The 23,786-nt window shown below is 35.5% G+C and overlaps 1 protein-coding gene across 6 annotated transcripts in view; it reads left to right on the top strand.

The window, feature by feature from the left end:
- MALRD1 (MAM and LDL receptor class A domain containing 1) overlaps positions 1–23,786 on the top strand; it is an 846,741-nt gene that overhangs the window by 354,007 nt on the left and 468,948 nt on the right. For all 6 annotated transcript variants that reach the window (XM_087420773.1, XM_087420775.1, XM_087420776.1 and 3 more), the window contains 2 exons: positions 15,423–15,599; positions 18,238–18,400. In XM_087420773.1, coding sequence (XP_087276899.1) covers positions 15,423–15,599; positions 18,238–18,400 — 340 coding nt within the window. The remainder of the gene's footprint in view (positions 1–15,422; positions 15,600–18,237; positions 18,401–23,786) is intronic.

Raw genomic sequence — 23,786 nt, 5'->3', positions numbered from 1 at the left:
ACTGTTTGCCTTATAATTACATTGTTTTGGAGACTTTATTAACCTCTCAGTTACCTTCAGTGATGTTTTATTCTCAGGCTGCACTTTAAATATTCTTAAGGATTGTTTTCAACCATTTCCTCTCCATATTATAGATTTCTTTCAATTAAAACAGTAACACATGTTTCCTAGATTTATCTCTCCATTTTCAACCTTTCTCTTAAACTCCAGACTTACATACTAACCACCTACTCAGCATCTCAACTTGGTTATCTAATAGGCATCTCAAAGGTAACAACGGAAAATAACCTAAAACAAACACACCCTAGGGGAAACATCCCGGGCAGTGCATAGTGATCTAGTAGGACTGGATATCACGTTCTTGGAGGATGATTCTGGCACTGAGGCTGGAGGCTATTAAATTGCATGACAAGGGGGACACAATCTCCTTTCTGGAGTAATCAGAGACCAGGGACTGGGTAATTTAAAAAGCAATTGCAATACTCCATGTAGAGAGCACTCTCATATGCTGAAAACTTAACCTTCAGCCCTGCTCTGTCACCATAGCGTTGTTGGTCTGAAGAGCACCAGCCTCTCCCCAGGCATAATCAGAGGGCTGGATTCCAGCTCTTTCCCTCGTAGCTGGGTGGTGCAGCTCTGACCCTCCACCTCATCGTTCTGGCAAGATTAATTACCTTAACCACTCTGTGTAGTGGTTTCCATGGAACTCTGTAGAAAGCCAGTCCCTCTCTGGAAGGCCAGCAAGAAGGAAATCAGAATTGAACAAGTTTACCCTTACCTCTCAATTTCTAAAAGTAAGTTCTTCATTACCAGTTGCCCCACAATCTTGCCATTCCTCCACGCCGCCGTATCTCAGTAAATGACAGTTTATTTCTAGTTGCTGATTCTTCATTAACAAAGCTTGTCAGCCACCAGCTTCAGATATATCCAGAGTCCACTATGTCTTAGTGCCCTCACTGCTCTCCCCAAGCCACCGTTGTCTGTACATGGATTATTGCAACTGCTTTTTAAATAATCTCTCTGCTTCTGCCCTTGAACCATTGAATCTATTCTCAAAACAGCAGCCAGAATGATCCTTTTCAAACTTAGATAAGATTATGTCACCCTATCATCAGAGTTTTTCCAGGACATCTTATCTCATTCAGAGCAAAAGTCAAACTTCTTCCAATGGGCTCCAAGGAATACATGACTGATCCTCTCATACTTCTCTGACTTCACCTTCCACAAGTGTGCCTCTAATTGACTTCTCTCAACCATAAGGCCTCTCGGCTAATCCTGGAGCGCTCCAACGCATTTATGCCTCTGCTCAAAAGTTTCTTATTTAGAGAAGCCTTCTCTGAACACTACACTACATGCACACGCGCGTGCGCACACACACACACACAGTCTCTTCCTTATCTGATATTTTCTATCTTCTTTCCCTGAGTTATTTTTTCTCCATAATGCCTATCCCCCTTATAGTTAAATTTCCATTTTTCCCACTGTAATGTTAACTGCATAAGAGCAGAGATTTTACCTGCTCACTGCCTTGTCTCCAGCAGCTTGAATAGTATGTGGTACTTAGTAGTACTTAATAGATATTTGTTGGATGGATGAGTGGATAGATGGAGTGATGTCTATATCTTTTTAAATGTTTTATATACTTGTGTTATATATTTTAGTTATTATTATTGCTAAAACTTTAAGTATGTCTATATGCAAGCTACTATGTTATGTGTCAGTCAGCTTTACTTGGAAGCCAAATCTCAGTGACTTACAACCACAAGCATTTATTTCTTGGTCTTAAGTGTGTGGGTTGGCATAGAACAATAATAGCAAAAATATATATTTCTTGTTCAGAGCTCCTTATAATTCTGTGTAGCCCCAAGCTCTGTATCTCTGTTCCGTGTGTCCTATCTGGGACCAAAGCTGAAGGACCAAGTCCCTACCTGACACATTCTGTTGTCAGGGCAGAGGGTTGGAAAAAGAAAGCACATTTAAAGCTTCTATTGGGACATGGTATGTATCATGTCTGCTCATGTCCATTGGTCAGAGTGAGCCATGTGGTCAAACCTAACAATAGGGCAGGGAAGTATGCTCCATGGACAGGGAACTTGGCAAGGGTAGGGAATACAGAAAATCCTTACATGAGAGGGAGCTGATAAATGGGCACAATCATACCAACTACCACTCTATGTATTGTCTCGTATAATCCGATCACATTTGAAGAGTCTAGAATAGTACCTGGTCCATTGTTGGTGAATAGATGTTGAATGTTGAAAAGAATTGATGCCTTTGTTTTCCCAACATTATGGAGCAAACTGAGAAGGAGACACCTGCCCAGGGTTACCTAGCTATAAAGTGGCAGAATACAATGTCTGCTTCTTAGACCATGTTAACCATTGTTATTATTCTGCTCATAAAATACACTAACTTCACAAGGAAGAGAATACAATTTCCATTTTACAAGTGTGAAAAATTAAACTTAAGGAGCATAAGTGACCTGGAGGAGAATACACAATTGAGAGCGGGAATAGGACTTTTATCTAAGCTTGTCTGATTTCAATGGCCAGAGCTTTTCCCAAATCGCCTTCCACTCTGAGCTTAGGGAGAATCACTGTGATCCGAGTGGCAGAGAAGACCAAAAAAAAAAAAAAAAGTACAGAAAGGCAGCACAAGTCACCATTTATACTGTTGCTGCTCCAATTATCCAGCTAAACACATTCTGTGGCTGATGGTTCCAAGTTGGAGGGAGAAGAGCTGCCAGAAACAAAGGCAGAGATGTGAAATATCAGTTACAGACCATTAGTCCTGATTTTCTGGTTCAAGTTTTGGAAGAAAAATATGGAATTCTAAAAAGTGTCTGAACTGTGTGGTTTTAATGTTGGCTTCATAACAAAAGAAACGTTGGGTTGAAGCCACAAAGTCTGTTGTGGCCATAGGTTTCATACAGGAATTTAATGTAATCTTGTCACAAGATGAAAATAAAAGTAAAAATTGGCTCTTAATAAAAATATTGCTCTTGATGATTATCAGTCAATTTCTTTTCATGACATCATGTTAGCTGAGGTGGGATCAATGCATCTAGGTTCACTTACAGATGTTGATTTGCTTTTAATATAAACTGATTATTTATCTACAGCATGTTTCCTTTTTGGCTAAAACAAAACAAAACTAATAAACACTGAAAAACATATATACACAAACAGAAAACATTGACCTAATCTCCAACAAGCAGATTTGTACCTTATCTGTAATTTTTATATTATGCTAAAAGTGACTAAAGTGGAGTAATTTCATTTTTACCTATTACCTCAAAATCAATCTCTCTTTCCCCCATGCATTCCTTGTTCCTTTTAATGACATCAGTATTCTTAGCAACCTGAGATTGAAATTCCACAGTCATCTTTGACTCTCCCCTTAAATTTGCCCATCTGCAAATCCTGCTGACTCCAACTCCAAAATATTTCTCATATCTATTCTGGTTTTTCCATTACTTCTGCCTTGACCCTGGTTCAAAACAGTGTTGACTGGAAGGGTAAGCTTTTTAACTGCAAGCTTTTATTAATTTTTCCTCAATAGTCTTTATGCCATAGACTTAATTTCTAATTTCTTTTTGCTTTGTCCTAGAACATCATTATTAGCTCTTCCAGGTCAACTCTTCCTCATTTTCTAACTTCTAATTGTTTCTAACTTAATTTTCAAATCCCATTCTCAATTTTGGATCATACTTCCTTTGTTTTAATGCTTTGATGATATGGATTCTTATTTTATTTATTTATTTTTTGGTGAGGAAGATCAGCCCTGAGCTAACATCTGATGCCAATCCTCCTCTTTTTTTTTTCTGAGGAAGACTGGCCCTGAGCTAACATCTGTGCCCATCTTCCTCTACTTTATATGGGACGCCGTCACAGCATGGCTCCACAAGCAGTGCATCAGTGCACGCCTGGGATCCGAACCTGCGAACCCGGGCCGCCGCAGCAGAATGCACGCACTTAACCGCTTGCGCCACCGGGCTGGGCCCTGGATTCTTATTTTAAAACTAATCCAGGAGAGAAAAGACTTTTTAGGGAAGATTAATTACATTTCTAGGGGAAGTAGGTAAACTTAGCCATACAGTAGAATTCTATGATTCTTTGCATCAGTGTATGATGTTGTCCATTCCCAGAGTAGATAATGATGGAGAATGATGGCAAGGTTCAATAGCTTTCCTCTCACCTTGACTCAGACCTTCAGAGGAGATTATTAAGTAAGGAGTGTTGCCAGATATTCAGACTTAAAAACAAGTATCCCAGAGGAAGTATCTGTTTCACATTATTCTTTCCATCCTACGTGAGAAAAGCAAGCAGTATGTTCCCTCCAACAGAACACATATGACAGTTTTCTTTCTTGCCTCAAGGATTTTTGGTGAGATAGATGGGTTATTTGGAAAAATAAAGTCATGACTACATGGCATCATGACATACTGTTTGCAATCTGAAAAAAAATTGCCTATGCACTTTTCATCCTATTTTAAAATTTCAGAATTCAGCATGCATATTAAAATTATTAGCTACTCAAATTATTAATTTTTAGAATAAATATTAGTATCCAAGGTATTAGAGTTTTATTTTTCCCAGGAAAGTTGTTACTAAGTCAGTGGCATATCTTGTAACTGATGATGGCTTAAAGTTGATACAGTATGGTAACTATTTACAAGATGCTTAACAGCAATTTTATGATGTCCTCCCCCACCCACCAAATGGTTTTTGTTGTTGTTAAAGTGACTGAGTTGATTGAATTTTTGGCATCCATCCTCATTAGCCTCAATATCTCACCGGCTTTATTTATAAATGCTGTTCAGGTCTCTATTCTTTCTGCAAAGAGTAATGTTTGTTTCAGTGTGAATAAAAAGGCAAGGGGAAAAGTGAGGGTGCTTTGTCTTCACTTTGAAGATGTCACCTGCAGCTTTTCACCTTATAGTATTAAGCTATTTGGTGTGTCCGTTATATTTGTCAGAGAATGATGCAGTACAGGAAAGCACTTTGTTTTGAGGTTCTTCTTTCTTCCATATTTTTCTAAAGGAAATATAGACTCTGAAGGAAATACAAAATTATCTGAAATATTTGAAGTTTAATAGACGTCTTCAAGGCAAAAATCAAGAAATTTGAGACTTGGCGATTACAATCTTAAATATCCTGGTTTTAGCGTCTTTGGTGTAGTCTTGCAAAGTGGCTTAGCATATATGTAGGAAAAAAATTGGCAAAAGCCTATGTCCCTCCAACTTAGTATTTTTATTGTGTTTCTAGAAAACAAACTTAGACAAATAACTAACTTAACCTGTTTTAAAGTTAAAACTTTAAAATTTTGTCATCTTTTAATTGAGGGAAATGCTAAATACTCAAAATGGATAAGGCTGTTAAAATACTTAGATTTTAGCTTGAAAATTGTACAACTGCTACTTCAGTCTATTTGTAGTCACTTTCAAACATAGTGCAAAGCCTGTAAAGATGGAAAATACCTGTGCTACCTGGAAAATTTCATTGAATGCATGTGTTTAAGTAATAATATTTCAAAAGAGCTGATTTGCTGTTGGGATAGGGAAAAAAAGGCACTGTGTATAATATGTAGCAAACAGCTGTATCACAGTTGTTATAAATCATGTACAAAGAACAGCTATATTTTAGTAAAACCTACTCTCGTAGAAAGTAGAGCTAACACAGACACTTCAGTACGATCATGCTGAATGTAATTGTTTCAGCTTGTGGATATAACTCTGTTATTGCATTAAGTGCAACAGCAAAAATCTACACTTTTCCCTTGGAGCTATAGACATTTAAAATTTTTCAATTTTCTGAAGATTTATTACGTTTAAACTTTGAGTAGACTTTTAGATTTTTAAATTAAGTCTATTTCTTGACATCAGAAGTCACAGGAAAAACATAGGCATTGTTACCTGGAGATGAATAAAGGACAGCTATGCATATTAGACAAGTAATTCATACAGTTATGATATGTCTAAAGCTGGTAATAATTTATCAAGGAGTAGAAATGTTAAAATATTGATTTTATTTGCCTAATTACCAGTATGGGAATGGCTGAAGGGAAGGAAGTCTAGTATAAAACAAGCTGGAAAATCTGTTTTGTCAGAAAGATTATATTAGTGTAGGATGAATTATATCATATTTGTTACAAGGAGTTCACAGAGCGAGGAGTTAGAGTACTGAGTCCATCTGGAGTCTGAGTCATCTACTTAAGATGACAGGTGTATAGGTGGGTTGGTTTCCCTATGGCTCAAGGCTGTGGAAGAAGATCAGACTAATCTCTGCTTCTTAGTGAGTGCAAACTTCAGTTATTTGCATTTCACCTTTGCAATTTTGTTTCATTTGCAAAGCTTTTAGTATTTTTTGTTCAAAGAGATTTAACTCTATCATCGCTACCAATTTTAGCCATTCAATGCAATTATAGGCAAAAACAATTCTAAGCTTTGCTATGGACTGAATGTTTGTGTTCCCCAATATTCATATGTTGAAGCCCTAATCCCCAATATAATGCCATTTGGAGGTGGTATCTTTGGGAGGTAATTAGGGTTAGATTAGGTCATGAAGGTGCCACCTTCATGATGAGATTAATACCCTAATAAGAAGAGGAAGAGACATGAGATCTCTCTTTGTGTGCACACACCAAGGAAGTCCATGTTAAGAAGCCCTCACCAAGAATCCTATCATGCTGGCACCCTGATCTTGGACTTCCAGCCTCCAGAATTGTGAGAAATAAATGTTTATTGTTTAAGCCATCCAGTCTATGGTATTCTGTTATAGCAGCTCAAACTGATTTAAGACTCACTTATTGTTCTAGGTATATTTTACCATTAAAATTATTCACAATTCATATTTTTTTATAAAATAAAATTTATCTATATAATGCATGAAGTCATTTTTAGTATCACCTGATTTAAGAAGATGGTACTTTAGGAAATACTGCTCTAAGTCATTGTGAAGTAAAACAAGTTGACTTCATGTTTCTTAGATGAAAGTCTAATCTTTGAGGACTGGAGTGTGTGTCAGGAACCTTGCAGTCCTTGCCATGCCTTAGTCTCTAAACAATGTCTTGGCATCACCATGTTTCTGGGCTCTGTTTTATTTCTACAAGGCAATTCCCAAGGAATCAGCTACAACTCCATCTTCCATGTTACAAACACCACCATTTCCAAAGTTTTAGTCCAGAGTAAGAAATACTTTTCTCAGTTTGCTCTTTTGGTGCTCTAAAATACAAACATATTGGACTTATTTGGTTTTTAAGATTTACTCATTCTGGTGGAATAACAAAGAGTAATGAAGAAAGAACAAAGAATTTCAGAATCTTACAATTACATTTTTAGAGTACAGTCACGCATCGCTTAATGACAGGGATACATTTTGAGAAATACATCATTTGGTGATTTTGTCATTGTGTGAACATGACAGAATGTAAAACAAACAAAATTGGCCACCCCAAATTGTGCCTCTTTAACATGAGGATTATTTTAGGCTGATTATGTTTAAGAAACAAAAGAATCAAAAGGTTTTTCTTGTTATCTCCCCCTTAACTGCCCAAAAGAATTCAAATAAAAAAACCTGTCTCAGGAAGTGAACTATCACCTTAGCATAATATGAACTAGGGGGTAAACAGGGAGGAACCTAGAAAAGCCTATTTGTTGGGCTCCCCTCTGTTTTCTTCTGTTTCTGTGTGGCCAAACATTTGTTTTCCATATATTTGATCCTTTTCACCTGTGACCTGCCTTCATTCCCTTTGAAGTCCCTGACTCCCCACCCCCAACATCTTCTTTTGTCTTTAGGTGAGGATGGTATTTAAGGTGAGGGCTTTGTCCATTTTGGCAAGTTACTTGGTTTTCCTGAGTTTCTCCCATGTATACATGTTATCAAACTTTTGTTTTTCTCCTTTTAATCTGTCTCATGTCAATTTAATTCTTAGACCAGGTAGAAGAACCTAGAAGGTAGAGGAAAATTTCTTCCTCCCCTACAGTACTTACACAAACCTAGATGGTATAGCCCACCACACACCTAGGCTATATGGTACTAATCTATGGGATCACCATCGAATACGCAGTCTATCATTGACTGAAATATTGTTATGTGGCACATGACTGTAGTGGTCCTTTTACCTATCATTCCTGGATCATTTCTGAGATAGATAATGAGTTGTCTCTATTTTTGCTGAGTATCAACTCATCAACCCCTTTTTCTAAGACATCCATTCATGTCCATGGTTTCTTCTTAAGGGAGACTCTTTCCTAATTTATATTGAAACCGGGGCCAAAGATGCAGTTAAGACTGCTGGTTTTAATAATACAGCAGACAAGATGATCTGAAAACTATAACACGACATATACTTAGAGATGTCAAATATAGTATAACATTCATTCATTTAAATGTCAAGCTGAGCTTAAAAAAGAGAAATTCCCAGGTGAGAGAAACAAAGAGAGTATGGAAAAATAGAACAGAAAACATAATGTGACTGCCAGAGCTAGGGAGTAACAGAACACGGGATGGATGAGAAGAAGGAAAAGGGAAAGGAGGGCGAGAGGGATATACCATCCCTGGGAAGGGGTGCCAATGGGGTTCCAAAAGAAACAACTCAAAGTTGATCTAGATGGACTCTTCTACAAACTAGGTGATAAATGATTCTCACAGAAAAATCAAGCACAGCAAATTATAGTGGCCAGCCTCCTAAATAGCCTCCAATGATCCCTACTTCTTGGAATTCATGCCCTGTGTACCAGCCTCCTCCCCCATTGAGTAGGACTGACCTTGTAACTAATGACCCACGTGTCAATGACTGTTTGTGATTTCCAAAGCTAGGCTTCTGCTGTCTTCTCTTGGATCACTCACTCTGGGGGAAGCCAGACACCAGGTCAAGAGGATACTCAAGCAGACCTATGGAGAAAATTCAGGAACTGAGACCTCCTACCAGTAGCACTAACTTCCCAGGCATGTGAACAAGTCTCCTTGGAAGCAGATCCCCCAGCCTCAGTCAAGCCTTCAGATGATTGCAGCCTTGGCTGACATCTTGATGGCAAACTAGTGAGACCCTAAATCAGAACCACCAAACTAAGCTTCTGAATTTCAGGTTCACAGAAATTGTGTGAGATAGTAAGCGTTTATTAGTTTAAACTTCTAAGGTTCATGGAAATTTGTTATGCAAACATAGAAAACTAATAAACAAATAATTAGAAATATTAAAGGATTCCAAACCCTAAGAAAATAGCATGACATGGTTAAAAAAAAAGAGAAAATTTTGAAAAAAATAAAATTGGCTTTCTTGAAGTGATAAATAAAATCAATGAAATAAAAATCTGAGTGGATGAATCAAATAGCTGAAAGACATCAGTTTTGTGATTAGTCAACTGGAAAATAGCTACAAAGGAATTTCAGAGTGCAGCATATAGATATAATGAGGGAAAATGGGTGAGGTAGAATTACTCGAGGGATAGATCATAAAAGCCAATGGAGTTCCAGGGAGAGAATAAAGAAAATGGAGGAGAAGAAATTTTCAAAGATATATTGGCTAAGAATTAACATCGGGCATGAATTTAAGAAACCTAGTGGACCTCATGCAAAATATTATAATGAGAAAAAATCCAGGTCTAGACTTATGGAAATGAATTAGGAAAACAACAACAAAAAGAGAAGATTATGTTAAAAACAGCCAGAGATTAAAATACAATTAAAAAGAACTATAATTAGACTGACAGCTGACTTCACAACAGGAATAATGGAAGTCAGAAGACAGTTGAATACTATTTTCAAAGTTTTGAGAAATAATAACTGTTAGTCCAGAGCAAAGCAAAACTCAGGAATGAGGGTGAACAAAGGCATTCGGAGGATAACATCCACAAACAAATAAAAAATGATTTTACTTCATCAGACTCTTACCAATGAACTATGCAAATGTGAACATCAGAAAGAGACAAAACAAGCTCAACAAGGGCTGAGATGCAAATGAGGAATAGACAGCAGAGAAAATGTGAAACACATGGGTAAGTGTAGCTATACCAATGGATGATGAGTATGTAATATGACCAGAATATTTATTCACTGTTGAGAAGTGTAAAAATTGATGCAGTCACTTTAGAGAACAGTTTGGCATTATCTAGTAAAGTTAAAGTTGTGCATGCTCTGTGACCAAGCAATTTCACTCCTAGATACATCAGGAGAAATGTACAAAACAAACAAACAAAACTTCAAACAGAATCAACTCAAAAACCAGTGATGGTAGAACAGTTAAATAACATATATTCATAAAGTGAAATATTATACAGCAGTCAAAATAGCCGTACTAGAACATACATTAACATGGAGGGATGAATGCACAATTTTGAGACAAAAATCAAATTGTAGAAGATTATATACAGAATGAGTCCATAAATCTAAATTTCAAATCTAAACAACATTTTATTTATTTAACAAGGGCCTGCATGGTGTTCCATGTATACAGTCACTATTCTAAGAATTTCACAATGTTAACTCATTTAATCACATAATGTAATAAGTAGCCACTATGAGAGATTATTTGGTATATATGCAAATGAGAAAAAAGATAAAAGCAAATGAAAGGAAAGAAATGAAAAACACAAAATTCAGTGTACTGCTAACCTGGAGAGATGGCAATGAGGGTATGGAATCAGCAGGGAAACCACAGAGGTACAAAACTGTGAATTTTAATTTCATAAGCTAGATGGTAGACTTATGGCAACTCTTTTTATTATTATTATTCTTTAAACTGGGCATATATTTTATATCCATTCTTATATATGTATAATACATTTCATAATAAAACATAAGTGAGAAAAGTTTCAGTTGCTCAATAGATTAATAGATCAAAAATTGGCCATTCATATGAAAAAAGTTGAATTTAGATTCTTATAGACGATAGATAACACTAAAGTCCAGAAGTAGTAAAGACCTAAATGTGAAAAGTAAAACTATCAAAATTTATGAAAATTATAGAAAATGTGTTTATGATATTGGAACAAGGAAGAATTTTTTTCAGTGAAACTTTAAATCACAAACCATAAAGGAAATGATTAATAAATTTAAAAAACATTAAAATTAGAATTTTTTATTTTGAAAGACAACATACAAAATGAAAAGAGAACATATTTGTCACCTAGATAAATGACAGAGGATTAGTATAGAGTATGTAGGATACAAACCTGTAAATTAATTAAAAAAAGACAATGAATTCAATAGAAAAAAAGAGCAGAGGGTGTGAACATTACTCAAAAGCTAGAGTAAGATACCTGAGTGGCCCCTAAAATTAAAAAATAAGTCTCAATAATTAAGGAAATACAAGTTAAAATATCAAGGAATTATTATATCAGTCCCATTACAGTGGCAAACATTTACAAAATCTGATAATGTCATGTGTTGGCTGGAGTATGAGAATATGACAAATGTACACATTTTTGGGTTGAAATGGGTAAAACCACTTTTGAAAACAGTTACTTAAGTTGACTAGTCACATACCCTATAACTGTGCAATTTTATTTCAAGGTGCCTTGTCTTGAAAATACTCTGGCATGTGTTCACAAAGAGAAATGTACAAAGATGTCCATTGTAGCATACTTTAAAATAAGACAGGTGTATAAATAATCCTACTATCCTGCTTGAGAAGAGATACACCAGCTACAGACTATTCATACAATAAATATTTAACTCTGGGTATTCATTCAATTGAATACCCTAAAGCAGTGAAATTGAATGAATTAATTCTGCATGTGTCAGTAGAGATAAATCTGAAAAATATGTTGAGCAAAAATTGCAAGTTCAAAAGAAGTATGAAGAATACTATTTATATAAAATTTTCTAAGACACAAAATAGTAGTGTATATCTTAAATACAAAATATTTGTTCGAGATAAGGATACAAAAACATGCATGAGGGAAGACTCCCTGTTGTCAGGATGTTAGTTCTTTCTAACTTGACCTATGGATTTAATGCAATCCCAATAAAAATCCAAGCAAGTTACTTTGTGAATATAGACAAACTAATTCTATAGGGTATATAGAGAGGCAAAAGACCCAGAATATCCCACACAATATTGAAAGAGAACGGAGTCAGAGAATTCATGCTACCTGACATCAAGACTTATTATAAAGCTACCGTAATCAAGACAATGTAGTATTGCTAAAAGAATATAGAAATAGATCATTGGAAGATAACAGAGGGTCAAAAATAGACCCACATAAATATAGTCAACTGATATTTGACAAAAGAGTAAAGGCAACACAATGGAGAAAAGATAGTCTTTACAAAAATTGGTCCTGGAATAATTAGACATCCACATGCAAAAAAAGTGAATCTAGAGACAAACTTTACACCCTTCATAAAAATGACCTCAAAATAGATTATCGACCTAAATATAAAACGCAAAGCTATAAAACTCCTAAGATAGCACAGGAGAAAATCTTGATAACCTCGATTATATTGATAACTTTTTAGATACTACACCAAAAACACGATCCATGAAAGAAATAATTGGTAAATTGGGCTTCATTAAAATTAAAAGCTTCTGATCTATGAAAGTCATTGTCAAGAGAGGGAGAAGACAAGCCACAGACTGGGAGAAAATATTTGCAAAAGACATATCTAACAAAAGACTGTTGTCCAACATATACAAAGAACTCTTTAAGCTCAACAGTAAGAAAATCAACAACCAGATTAAAAAACGGGCAAAAAATCTGAAGACATCTCATCAAAGTAGATATACAGATGGCAATAAGCATATGAAAAGATGCCCATCAACCAAAATGCCCTTCAGTATGAAAGTGGATAAATAAACAGTGGTATATCCAGACAATGAATATTATGTAGTGTTGAAAAGAAGCTGAAAAGATGTGGAATAAACTAAAGTGCATATTACTAAGTGGAAGAAGCCAATCTGAGAAGGCCACATACTGTATGATTCCAACTACAATATGGCATTCTGGAAAAGGAAACACCGTGGAGACATAAAAGGATCAATGTTTGCCAGGGACTTGGGGGAGGGAGGAATGGATAGACAGAGCACAGAGGATTTTTAGTGCAGTGAAATTATTCTGTATGATCTATAATGGTGGAAACTTAGCAGTATACATTTGTTAAAACCCATAGAAAGTAAAACACCAAGAGTGAACCCTAATGTAAATTATGGAAAAACAACAATGGATTATTGAGTTTGCAGCGAGAGCCTGAGCGTGCATACTCTTCCCTTAGTATCGTCTTTTCTTTTTGGAGCTAGTACGCCGAAGGATGCAGGAGATCTACTCAACACCTCCTTGCTGGAGTTCACAATGGTAGGCTTCCATACAAAGAGGGTTGAAAGCTTCCAGCACAGGTTGTAACTTAGAGAGTCTGTTTGTTTCTGAGTTTCATGCTTTAAAAGACCACTTGTCTACAGATATAGATCATTTTCTTCAGTATCAACTTCATCATAAAAAGTCGATATTTTGATCTACTATCTGCCATACACTTCACTCTTAGTTCTTAATTTGCTTCAAAACTTGAGCTAAGAAATCAAGTACTATTTATTGGACTTTCCTCAAATTCTCAACAGCACCCAAATCCCTAGTCCTCTAGATACTGGATGTTTAACATTGCTCAGGTCTTTGCTTTCCACCCTACAAACCATCTATGCTTTGGTTTATTAGCTGCCTGGAATTAAAGTAAAAGCTTAAGTGTTCGCTCTGCTCCATGTCGGAGCCACCTGCAAGTCATTCCCCACACTAATGCCAGAAAAGTATTTCTTGAAGTGGAAATTTTATATCTTGGCATTTCTCCACAGCTTTTTGTATTTATTTCAAACTCCTAAATTGGTCCCACTTTAGCTCTTTATGATCTGGTAACTGTCTACTCTCTAGTCCCATATCTAGTAACTCCATCACACGCATTCATACTATATCACAAGATATTCTCCATGCCAGACTCTTACAGTATAACAAAAAAAAATGGACCAATATATTTCCCTCCCTTCACACATGTATTTTCTCATTGCCTAAAAAGACCTTGTACTCTTCTTCATCTAGCCAGCAACCCGTCATCCTTTGAAACTAAAAACTTAGTTTAAACATCACCCTGGCAGGCAGTCTTCCCCATCTCTCATCTGATATTGCTTTTCCTGTGTTCTCTTAATACTCTGTACAATCTTCCATTTTTCCATATATTCATTCATTTACTTTGTTATCCATCCATCCACCTATCCATCTATCTTTCCATCCATCTGTGTATGTATTCACTCATTTCACAATGATAGTGTACCCGCCATGATCTGTGAATTGTGCTATGAATCCAAGAGTAAAAGGATAGGTGTCCTTCTTCTATGGAGTTATAATCTCTATTATAAACTTATCCCACGAAACTGTAATGAAAGATTTACTTAACTGCCTTATCGACTCGTCTGTAAACTATTTTATGGCGGTGATGGCATATTTGGCTTTAAATACCTTTCACCTACCATGTACATGACACAGGGATGTTGTTAATAAATGTATATTGAATAACTTACTGTATAAATTAACTTTTATGACTTTCTTCTAAACTCTGTAATTTCAGAAATGATTATCTTAATTATTTAAATACTTCTAGATGAATATTTCTGGCTTGGGTCTCTCTTGAAACCTTGAATTTTGAATATATGAGGATATGTGGCACGCAGATGAGGAGATGTCCGATTCATTGTAGCAGTGAAAGAACAATGTTTATTTATCTAGTGGACTAGAAGGTTTAACCAGATCTTTTTTTTTTTTTAGCAGTGATTCTTTTTTTTTTTTTTTTTGTGAGGAAGATCAGCCCTGAGCTAACATCCATGTCAATCCTTCTCTTTTTGCTGAGGAAGACTGGCCCTGAGCTAACATCTATTGCCAATCCTCCTCCTTTTTTTCCCTTTTTCTCCCCAAAGCCCCAGTAGATAGTTGTATGTCATAGTCACACATCCTTCTAGTTGCTGTATGTGGGATGCTGCCTCAGCATGGCCAGACAAGCAGTGCGTCGGTGCACGCCCAGGATCCAAACCCGGGCCGCCAGTAGCAGAGTGCACGCACTTAACTGCTAAGCCACGGGGCCGGCGCCTAACCAGATCTTGACTCTGGTTCCTGATGCCAGCATCTGGAACTCCCTTGGCTCCTGCTGATCTTCCAAGTCCTTTCAGCCTTCCTTTTATTCAGTGAGCTGTGAATAATTTTTCAACAATTTCCCTCTGTACCTTCACTTATTTTTATAATCAAAGATATCCAGAACTATTTGCCATTGCTAAGAGCAAGAACCCCAACTTACCTGCTTACATAAAGAAGTTCAGCAGATTAGCAAATACTATCAAGTATTCTTTATAATATTGAATGTGAATCATTCATAGAAGAGTTTTTTATGTAAAATCTTTAAAAAATGGAAAATCTGGTAAATGATACCTGTATTTTTTTTCTTGTTAAGGTAATTTGCCAGTGGACCTCCCAACTCCACCGGAAACTTCAGTTACAGTAACATTACCTCCACGCAACTGTACAGACAATGAATTTGTTTGCAGGTCTGGTGGTCACTGTGTTGAGAAAATGCAGAAATGTGATTTTAGATATGACTGCCCTGACAAATCAGATGAATCATCCTGCGGTAGGTGAATTCCTAAGTTTTGTATTAAATATAGGCATAAAAAAGATAAGAAAATACTAGCATAATCTCTAAGTAGCAAGGCTGGTGTCCTAGTTAGAAATTTTCAACTTGGCTTAGAGCAATTTCTTAACATAAAAGCTATTTGTACAGAAAATTATAGTAGAAGTGTCAGCATGCATTCTTCTGTCATGCCCAACATGAGGTATGTGTCTTTAAATTAATGTTTTGGATTCAAAACACTTGTTTTCATGGACCTGACTTGGCGCCAGGACTATGATTTACTAGCTCTTCTATCCATCCCCCTGTTTGTCTCTGTTCTACTCCTCACACTCATGAAATAGGAATATTTAGGGAAGAAGCATTATAATACCCTCAAATTAGATGAATTCGTTCAAATTTTGCCATTGCCAAAATGCACATGTAAAGTGAATGCTATGTCGGATATTCAGAGTTCATAAGCAAACCAATTCTAATGCACACAGGCCTGTCAACATCTGTGTCCTGTTAAAGATAGTTTTCATTTATTGGCATCTGCCAGTCCACGGCTTTTCCAGAATGGATCAAAGGCAAATTATTTAATTTAAAAGTGAACTTCTCAACCAAAGATACAGTCTGAGAGGAGAAAAATTAATCTGTGTCTGAATGGGCAAAGCACAGGACAAATAGGAGTGAACACTTTGTGATGTTTTCTCTTCTCTGCTCTTTATTGAGCTATATGTGAATTTACTGTACTATATATTTCTCAAATATCTTGATAATATTAAGGGTTCAGAACATACAGATAATACAGAGTGTAGTGACACTAATTTGTCTTACCTTGTCAGCCTTGTCAAGAAATTCTACAACTTAAAAAAATCAAAGTTAATATTTATTATTTTAACCCAGAAAAAATGCATCTTAATATACAAATATAAAATAAATTAACTAACTAATGTAGACCAAAAAACTCATAAAATCAAAGCTGACTCACTCTGTGAATGAGATGGGACAGTAATTAACTCAAGTTGGCCAGGGATATATATATATATACCGTGCATCACAGATGGCAGATAATATAAGGAATGATAATGATGTTGGGGTATTCAGTCTTTCTCATGGGAAGAGACTAAGATCCTCTCTCGTGATCATATGTAAGCTGAGTGTTTGTAAAAGTTTACACACAGTCTAGTTAATTACACCTAATGAGTGTAATTATTGAATTACACTTTAGTGAATACTGACTTTCTTTTTAGTTCAACTTTGCAATTTTAGTGATGTCATTTATGATTGGATGGGAAGTTGTGATAAGTTTTTTAAATGTCCTGAATGCATGTCTACTATTAAATTATTATTTTTAAATCACAAAGATATTTATTTATCTTTTAATAAATGTAAGTTAAATTATCACCATTTTATTTGAGCAAATTGTGTGATCTTGCCTCTACTATCTCATTGTAAGATAAATATTATGATAAATCTGCCTGTCATCTTCGGTCTTACAGTATAAGTTTCTAATTTTTTTATTGTGGTGATAATACAACGTGATACCTACCCTCTTAACAAAGTGTACAATACCTTATTGTTGACTGTAAGTATAATGTTGTACAGCAGATCTCTAGAGTTTATTCATCTTGCTTGGCTGAAACTTTATACCCTCCAATTGTTTTTTTTTTAAGTCTACAATTCTTATTTTTTTTAACAATAAAGAATAGGATTCTATTGAATCCTAAATCCTTTATAAGATACATATAATTATATGATCAATATTAATATCAGAGATTAAATAAGACACCTGAACGTCATGATTAAAATAACTTTTTTTTTGATAGAGTGTTTCCATCTCAAATTTTACATTAAATCATGAACACAAGTTTCTAAATGGTGGTAGTGGTATGCCATCACTGTTTATGCCATTTAAAAGCTAGAGTGCACACCAGGATTTTTGTAGTATACACAAGAACTCATTGAATTGAATCTTTCCTTCAATCCATGGAGGATTTAAGACAGACAGATAGACACATGAACACATTCAGAGAGAGAGAGAGAGTGTATGTGAGAGAGAGCATTTTCACACACAATCTATGTATTTAAAAAATTACTGGACTTATAATTTTGTGTGATATTAGAATGCAATCATTACAAGAATATTGGAAACTTTCAAGGAAAGAGGTCCAATATAAAAATTATTGTAAATCTTGTTGCTTTGAAATTAAGGAATTTGGAATAAAACCATCAGAGCTGAGCTAAAGTTTAGCTTTGTAATATTATTGTGGAAAAAGGACAGACTTATTTAAACTTGGAGATCATGCAAGCAGTGTAAGTGTTATGTCAGAAGAGACTGGCGATGCTTAAATTGCTGCTTTAGGAGCTAATTAAAATCCCACTTCCTTATAAAAGCAGATTTTTTAGTCTATACATTTATTCCAATATTTCAGTTACTATAAATGTTTGAATATAATACACCCAGATTTCTTTAAAACTCTTTTAGTGATTATACAAACCATTTGCTTAATTATTTTAATTATGCTGAAAAGTTAGATTATAACTAAAAAAAAAAAAAAAAACAAGAGTAAGAAAGTGCTGCTGTAGATAGAAATTGCCATTTATTGATACATTTATTGTGATTAACTCATCTTGTCTTTGTTCCATCCTATTCAAGCTATGGAAGTTTGCAGCTTTGAAACAGGAAGCCTGTGTAGATGGTATCAGCCAATTCCAGAAAATTTAATTCAAGATTCAAACACATTCAGGTGGGAACTCGGTAATGGATCCAGTATTCATCATGGGGAAGAGAACCACAGGCCATTGGTGGATCATACAAAGTAAGTGACCACATATTTTGAATATATCTCTTAGGAACTGTTTCTTAAGCAATCCCCAAATTCCTGCCCCACTACCCTTACCCCAGGCCAGTGCTGTTGTAAAGATGAATGTTTAAGTTACAGAATAAGAGGGCTAAGTGTATTCTTTCATATAAAATTGAAAAAAATATTCAATTAAAAAAGGAGTGAGGGCCGGCCCCGTGGCTTAGCGGTTAAGTGCGCGCACTCCGCTACTGGCGGCCCGGGTTCGGATCCCGGGCGCGCACCAACGCACTGCTTCTCTGGCCATGCTGAGGCTGCGTCCCACATACAGCAACTAGAAGGATGTGCAGCTATGACATACAACTATCTACTGGGGCTTTGGGGGAAAAAAGGGGGGGAGGATTGGCAATAGATGTTAGCTCAGAGCCAGTCTTCCTCAGCAAAAAGAGGAGGATTAGCACAGATGTTAGCTCAGGGCTGATCTTCTTCACACAAAAAAAAAAAGTTAAAAAAAAAAAAAAAAAGAGTGAGATCCAGCCCTGATGGCCTAGTGGTTAAAGTTTGGCACGCTCTGCTTCGGCAGCCCTGGTCCGGTTCCCAGGTGTGGAACCACCCCACTCATCTGTCAGTAGCCATGCAGTGGCAGCGGCTCACATACAAGAACTAGAAGGACCTACAACTAGAGTATACAACTATGTGCTGGGGCTTTGGGGAGCAAAAAAAAAAAGAGGAAGATTGGCAACAGATGTTAGCTTAGGGCAAATCTTTCCTAGCAAAAATAAATAATAATAATAAAATAAATTAATTAAAAAGGAGTGAATGCTCTTGTGAAAGTCACAGAAACTAGAGAATAGCATAAGTAAGTAAAGTGTTTTGTAATTTCGACACTCATTGGAAAGCACTGTTAATATGTTATTTTAAAATTATCTATTTACTCTTCCCTCCACCAAATCCCTTTTCTCCTTTTCCTCCTTTTCCAGCTCCTTGCTTCTTCCAATATTTGCTCTTTATCATCATTTATTTTGGTCTTTTCTCTTCCTTCAAAGTTCAATAACTCATACCTTTTCCCTGTTTTGTAGTCCACAAATATATTGAGTACTCACTGTCCTATAAGATCCTATCCTTCCTTTTAATTATTTCAAGGAAATGTTACTGAAGACAACAAAGGAATCCCCATTTATATTACAGGAAATCTTTTCAAAACCTTTATGCCCTCACACCTCTCCACAGTTAGAACTTCATGACTCCCAGCTTCTATGGCGGCTGCTGCAAAGAGAACTAACAGTGTATCCACTGTCCAGTCCATCATTGCCTTGACCGACATGACCTTGTACTGAAAGAGAGTCACAGTATCTTTAGCGTACAATGATTTTCCTTTCCTGGGATGACTTTTTCACCCCATTTTTCTGAACTCTCTTTTGTTGTTGTTTTTGTTCTATTTAAATGGTTCCAGTTTTACCATCATTTGATTTAAACATTAGCCACCAAATTGCCCAAAGTATATAGGGTACCAGATATTAATACTGCTCTGTTTGGATCACATTTGAGAGATGGCAAGTAATTTTTGAAATTTCAGTATACAAATTTTCCCTGGGCTCCTTCTGACTCCTAAAAAAAGCAAAGGGTAATTTCAGAAAGCTTCTGTGGCTCATGCAAATAGACTACACCTCATTAATAATCTATATTTCCGTAAAGAAAAAGGCAGACTAGAATCTCACTTCTAAATAGCAAAGGTGTAAAGAGAAATATGACAACGCATTATAAGCCCAGTAATATAATTGGCTTTTAACTTGTTTGTCTCTCCCCCTACTCCCACTGCTCCAACAGACTGCAAATTCCCTGACAAATTGCAGAGTCTGTGATTTCCCAACTTACTGCATTATTTCTTAGTGACTGGTCTATAAGAGGTCTCAATAATTATTTGTTGATGATTAGGATCAATATATTTATGCTTTATAATTATAAGCTACAAGGCAAAAAATTAAGTATATTTTAGATAAGAATACTTAATATTCAGATAATGTTTAATAGATGTGCTCTACATGACAATGGATTGTGGAGAAGAGAGCCATCCCTGAGCTTACATCTCCTCTAGCCTTCCTCTTCCCTTCTCTCTAGGCTCCTTCCTCAGCCAAGAAGCATTTGACATTTTTTACTTTGTGGTAAGAAATAGTTCTTACGCATCATATATCCTACTCTATGGTTTATAGTAAAATTCCAAGTTCAGTTTTCCAGATTTTGTTTTTTATATTTAAAGGGAAGCTTTTCCAATTTAGAAAATGCTTTTCACCCTCAGATGTCTGGCTACAGAAATTTAAAGCCAGGTTTTTAAGACCACTGTGTCTGAAATAGTTTTCAAGACCAATTTTGAAAATCAAAAAGTTCTACGCCAATTCTTTCTTTCTCTTCACATTACATGATCCCACTTCTCCCTAAGGCAAAGATTTCTTCTGGCTCAGGTTGGTAAAGATTATTCATAAGCAAGTGTAAAAGAAAAGCACATTAATGTATTTCAAAATATTCTCTTACTTCATACACTTAACGAAGCAATAAAAAGTCTAGAAAAGTCACGGTGGTGTTAGAATATGTAGGGAAGTTTTCATTGTATAGTTGAGTCTTAGATAAGGTCATAACATGTGTTTTTCATCATGAAAGTGAAATGGTAAAAGCTAAATAAAGAGGTATTCCAAGTGACAGTCTCTCCTTTTGTGTTCGCACTTTAATGGACTAGTCCTTGCATCTAAAGGACTGTGGTCTAAAATAAGGGTTACATCTTCATTTTTTACTTGTTTGTTTGTGGGAGGGTAACAACACTTCTTACAGCTAGTTCATTCAATATTTTTATATGAATTAGAAAAAGTGATCTCTTTTTCTAGGGCTTTTTCTATGCAGCCATGGCCTTAGCATGGGGCTTGGTGAGTGGATTTTCCCTTCATCCTGCTCAGCAGGGCCCAGCTAAGGGCACCTGGCATGGTTTTTTTTCCTGGGATTGAAATCAACACATATAGAAATAAATATTGTTCTCAACTACAGTCCAGTGAAAAATAAAATCCATTCAATATAAATATCATCAGTTGCAATTAGCATGTTCTTTTGAGATTGAGTTTGGATGAAATTTCCATTTCCTTTAACTTATGCAGTGAGAGAGAACATTTAGTATTCAAGTTATTTTCTTAGTATTTTGGAATAAGAAACATAATCTGGAAAAATAATAGGAGAAAAATGAGTGTATACCCATTCATACTCCAGGACCTACTAGGGAATTTGCCAAAACATTAAGCCTACTCAGCTGAGAATTTTTTTAAAAAAATTGTTATTTGCTTATCAAGTCAAGATACTTGGATCACCTAACATCTGAGCTTTGCAGCTAATTTAAATTTAAATATGTTTAGAATATTGTAGGTTTGCAAGTGTTGTGTAATGATTCCTTCTAGTTTGTAATTTTATAACCTCTCAGAATCCTGTACTCTGACCTCCACAATCAATTTAATTGGCCAAGTCTCTTAGCCCAGGCAATTTTACTATAGTACGTAAATTGGTTGCCAGCTAGGTACCATACATTTTATGATTATTTTTATCTCATAGGAAAAGCCTTTGTTTGACCCAATTTGTCCATTTTTACTACTGGAAGCCAAAGAGAACAAAGTTTTGAGTCCTTGGCCCTCAAATTCATTTTATTTGACTAAATGTTCATCTACTGGTTAAATAAGGTTTAATATTAAGATTTCTTAGGAGGATGAAGTCATCCCCTCAGGCAAAATTAAGTCCTATACGCTTCATTCTTCATATAGGATGTTGTCTAGTGGAATACATATGCATATCCTAGGTTAATGGTTTCTAACTGTGCTCATAGAAGCCTCAGGGAAGTTTCTCAAAATGTGGATCAAAGACCACTAAAAATTTATGTATATGCAATATATTTAAATGCAGATTCTGAAACATGTGGATCAAAATCTCAGGGAAAAGAGCTGGGAATCTATATTTTTAGTATAATTCCTAGATGGTTCTAGAACCTCACCTTTAGATGCCTCCACAGTAGAAGTGGGGAAGGTATTGCTGAAAGACAGAGGGTGGCTTTCTCACCCCCTAATTCCAATTTTGATCAGAGTAGATTTGGTTTTTTCTAAATCCAGTGACTAATGAAAAAAAAAATTGGTACAAAATGTTTCAGGACAAACCAAGAAACAGACAAACAAAATTGTTCTAAGGTAATTGCACTTAAAAATAAAATAAAATTTGTGTGTTGTAAAGTCACCATTATAGTTAAGAAATAGTCTGGGAGAACACTCGTTACCCTGAGTTAATCTAAAAGATATGTAGTTTCAAGACACCCTCTACATTGCCTCATTCATGGTATAATATCCAACATTTTTTTCTCAAACCTTTTTGCCTACATGTTCTCTTCTCTTAACTCGAATCAAAATGACCCCAGTCTTTCTGTCGGATCAAAACCAGATGTACCAATCACATGATCATCTGGAAAAGATAGATATTTTAAAATATATTGGATGTTAGGATTTGCTTACTGATTATTGAGAAACTAGTTGAATGTGAGCCATCTCATTCAAAATGCTGATTAGGTAGAACAAAATTTCTTAAGAGTGTTGCTTATTTGTAAAGTAAAGGTACTTTTTCTTAGATTTTTCTTTTTATTTCATAATACTGATCATTTTCTTTCAGGTGGAAATGAGTTACAGCCCCCGCTGTGGCAAATGCACCTACATTCCTCTCTGTATTATGCATTCGTACAGGCTTGACATTATTATAAACTAAAAGCCACATAAATAATGCAAACTGTCTCTGTGACATAACTGTGCATATCGTAATGTATCTAAGTGCTGAGTATAAAGGTGGATAAAAGCTTCAGGAAAACTGAAAATATTTTAATGTTTTCTGCTTTGCAACAATAACAATTTTCAAAGCTTTAGTCTCTTAGACATTAAATACCAGAATTATTGCTTTCTCAGAGCCTTCCCTGGTAAGAAAATAAGCCAATATTTTATGGGCCAATTTAGATGTCTTAACACTCTCTCAATATAATTTCTAAAAGATCTAGTTTTATAAATCTAGAATAATGGTTAAACATGAGGCTTTAGAAACAGTTTTGCTGAAATTAAAGTAGGAGTGCAAACAGTCAAAATCTAAATTAACTGTAGTAATTTTCTCTTAACTCTTTTAATACTGGTGAGAAGCGGCATTTCTGGCAGTGTTGCTACAGAACTGAATATTAGCTATAATAGTACCTCTAAAACATAAGAAAGTTTGCTTTATTTTAGACTGTCCTTGAGTTAAGCATCTATTCTTTGAATTTGCAAACATATCAATAAATTATTTTAAGTGAATTAAATCACTTTTATTTTATTTTTATTTTATTTTTATTCCAGTATATTTTAGCTTGATAAGC

The sequence above is a fragment of the Ceratotherium simum genome, chromosome 32, assembly GCF_057802395.1.
Source record: "Ceratotherium simum simum isolate JZ-2026a chromosome 32, ASM5780239v1, whole genome shotgun sequence".
Classification (NCBI taxonomy): domain Eukaryota; kingdom Metazoa; phylum Chordata; class Mammalia; order Perissodactyla; family Rhinocerotidae; genus Ceratotherium; species Ceratotherium simum.
This window is presented reverse-complemented; position numbering and strand designations above follow the sequence as displayed.